Here is a 2841-nt window from a genome sequence, read left to right as displayed (position 1 = left end):
GGGGGCCATGGGAGGGCTGACTGCTGCGCCCTGCAGGACTGGGAGCAGCGGCAGGAGGAGGACACGCTGCTGATCGAGCGGATCCTGCTGCTGGTGCGCAACGTGCTGCACGTGCCCCCCGACCCCGCTGAGGAGCAGGTACCTGGGGGGGTGGGGGGACATGGGCTCTCCCCACGGTAGGGCGCCTGGCATGCTGCCCCCCCACCCCTCACCCCCCCACTCTGCCCTGCCCCCCAGGGTGTGGACGGCGACGCCAGCGTGCACGACCGCGTGCTGTGGGCGCTGCACATCAGCGGCATGGACGACCTGCTCAAGTTCCTGGCCAGCGCGCCGGCCGAGCAGCAGTGGGCTCTGCACGTCCTCGAGATCATCTCCCTCATGTTCCGCGATCAGGTGAGCGTGGTGGGCGCCGGGACCACCCCCGGCCCCCCATCCAGCTGTGCTGACCACCCCCCCACCCCACCCTGCAGAGCCCGGAGCAGCTGGCGGCGCTGGGACAGGGGCAGGCGGGCGCAGAGTGCGGGGAGGACACGCGGGAGCTGCAGAGCCTGCGGCAGCGGGAGCAGGCGGAGCGGAGAGCGCGGGTGCTGCAGCGCCCATCCAGGTGGGGGGGGGCCTCGGGGAGGGTGTGGGGGGGGGCAGGACCCTATGGTAGGGCCAACACGACTCATCCTGTGCCTCCCCCCATCCAGGCACTCGCGTTTCCGCGGTTCCTATGTCATCCAGGGGCTGAAGGCCATTGGGGAGCACGACGTCGTCTTCCATAAGGGGCTGCACAACGTGAGCGTGGGGCTGGGGAGCACCGGGGGGGGGGCTCGGCGTGGTGGTGAGGGGGGCACAGCTCATGCTCCGCTGTCATCCCTCAGCTGCAGAGCTACAGCCACGACCTGGGCAAGGAGACGCGCCGGGTGCCGCGGCGCCGCTGGGCCCCCCCTGAGCCTGGCCCCCCCCGGCGCTCTGCCCGCAACGTGAGGCTCTTCCTGAGCCGCTTCTGCCAGGACTTCCTGGAGGGCTGCTACAACCGCCTGATGCTGCTGGTCAAGGTGAGGGCGGGGGGTCACCCCATCCACCATGGGTCACCCCATCCACCATGGGTCACCCCATCCACCATGGGTCACCCCATCCACCATGGGTCACCCCATCCACCATGGGTCACCCCCCAGCCTGGGCTCACCCTGTGCTGAGTCCCCTGCCCTTGCACGCCCCCCCAGGACCAATTACTGCGGGAGAAGGCGCAGCAGCACGACGAGACCTATTACCTCTGGGCCACCGCCTTCTTCATGGCCTTCAACCGCAGCCGGGGCTTCCGTGCCGAGCTGGTGTCGGAGACGGTGGGCGTGCGCTCCTTCCACTTCATCGAGCAGCACCTCACCAACTACTACGAGATGGCACTGATGGACAAGAAGGAGGCGGCCACCTGGGCACGCAGGTGGGGGTCGCAGCCCCTCTCTGGCCCCGAGCCCCCCCCACCAGCACTGCATGACCCCCTCCCCCCCCACACACAGGATGCACCTGGCCCTGAAGGCGTACCAGGAGCTGCTGCGCACGGTGCAGGAGATGGACCGCTCCCCGGAGCCAGCAGTGCGGGACAGCAGCCAGGTCATCAAGAGTGAGTCCGTCCTTCTGTCCGTCCCTTTGTCCGTGTGTTTATCCACCTGTGGGTCGGTCTGTCTGTCTGCCCATCCCTCCGTGCGTCCGTCTGTCTGTGCGTCCCTCTCTCCTTGTGTCTCTCTATCTATAGTTTGTCCATCCACGTGTCTGTGTATCCATCCCTCTCGGCATCCACCTGTCCACGTGCGTGTCTATCCATCCATCTCTCATCCGTGTGTCTGTCTGTACTGACCCCCTCACACCCCCCCCCCAGACCACATCTTCTATCTGATGGAATACCGTGAGCTGCTCCTCGCGCTCTTCCGGAAGTTCGACGAGACGAAGCAGCCTCATGCGTTCCTGCGGGACCTGGTGGAGACGGCGCACCTCTTCCTCCAAATGCTGGAGCGCTTCTGCCGCGGCCGCTCCGGCCTCGTGGTGCAGGTGGGTTGGGGTCGCCGGGGGCGGGCATGGGTCGGGGTGGTCCTTCCTGACCCCCTTCCCCACCCCGTCCTTCATCGTGCAGAGCAAACGTGTGAGGAGGAGGAAGAAGCCCCGTGCCCCCACAGCGCCGCAGCCGCCCGGCGCAGCAGAGCTGGAGGAGCTGTGGGCAGCGCTGGCCCCGCAGCTCCAGGGCTGCCTGCAGGTAGGGACAGGCCCTGCTACGAGGGGGTGTCCGTGGGGCACCGGGTGACGGTGTGAACCCCCCCCCTCAGGGCACGGTGCCGCTCCCCGAGGACGTGGTGCCCTTTGATGCCACCTCGGAGACCCCGGTGGAGGAGCAGCGTGCGGTGGCTCTGCTGCGCATCCAGGAGTGCCTGCGGGGGGGGCAGGCCCCCCAGGCCCTGCGGCTGCTGCGCTGCGCCAGGTACCCCCCCAGCCCCCACCCCACCCCTCAGTACGTGGGGACGCAGTGCCAACCTCTGCCCCCCCGCCCAGGGAAGTGTGGCCCGAAGGGGACGTGTTCGGCCCCCCCGGCGTGGAGCCCCCCGAGGAGACGCAGCTGCTGCGGGAGATCTGCTTCGCCGCGCTGCCCCGTGAGTGCACGGCCCCATCCCACGGCATTGGGATCCGGGGGTGCTTTGGACCCCTAATGCCACCCGCCCCCAGGGCCTGCACCCCCCCCTGAGGCTGAGGAGCCCGAGGAGCCCGAGGAAGAAGAGGAGGAGGAAGAGGAGGAGGAGGAGGAGGCGGTGCGGGTGTCCGAGAAGGAGTTCAATTTCATGGACTACCTCAAGCGGTGAGGAGAGC

The 2841-nt window shown here is 68.6% G+C and overlaps 1 protein-coding gene across 1 annotated transcript in view; it reads left to right on the top strand.

Annotated features, from left to right (window-relative positions):
• LOC110389144 (protein timeless homolog) overlaps positions 1–2834 on the top strand; it is a 3679-nt gene extending 845 nt beyond the window's left edge. The window contains exons 2-13 of the mRNA XM_021379082.1: positions 15–138; positions 238–393; positions 471–604; positions 693–780; positions 867–1043; positions 1212–1429; positions 1506–1609; positions 1865–2034; positions 2117–2236; positions 2307–2458; positions 2530–2627; positions 2701–2834. Of these exons, the coding sequence (XP_021234757.1) occupies positions 15–138; positions 238–393; positions 471–604; positions 693–780; positions 867–1043; positions 1212–1429; positions 1506–1609; positions 1865–2034; positions 2117–2236; positions 2307–2458; positions 2530–2627; positions 2701–2834 (1675 nt within the window). The remainder of the gene's footprint in view (positions 1–14; positions 139–237; positions 394–470; positions 605–692; positions 781–866; positions 1044–1211; positions 1430–1505; positions 1610–1864; positions 2035–2116; positions 2237–2306; positions 2459–2529; positions 2628–2700) is intronic.

This window comes from Numida meleagris, chromosome 32, assembly GCF_002078875.1.
Source record: "Numida meleagris isolate 19003 breed g44 Domestic line chromosome 32, NumMel1.0, whole genome shotgun sequence".
Taxonomy (NCBI): Eukaryota; Metazoa; Chordata; class Aves; order Galliformes; family Numididae; genus Numida; species Numida meleagris.
Note: the sequence above shows the minus strand (reverse complement) of the source record. Positions and strands in the feature narration are given on the sequence as shown.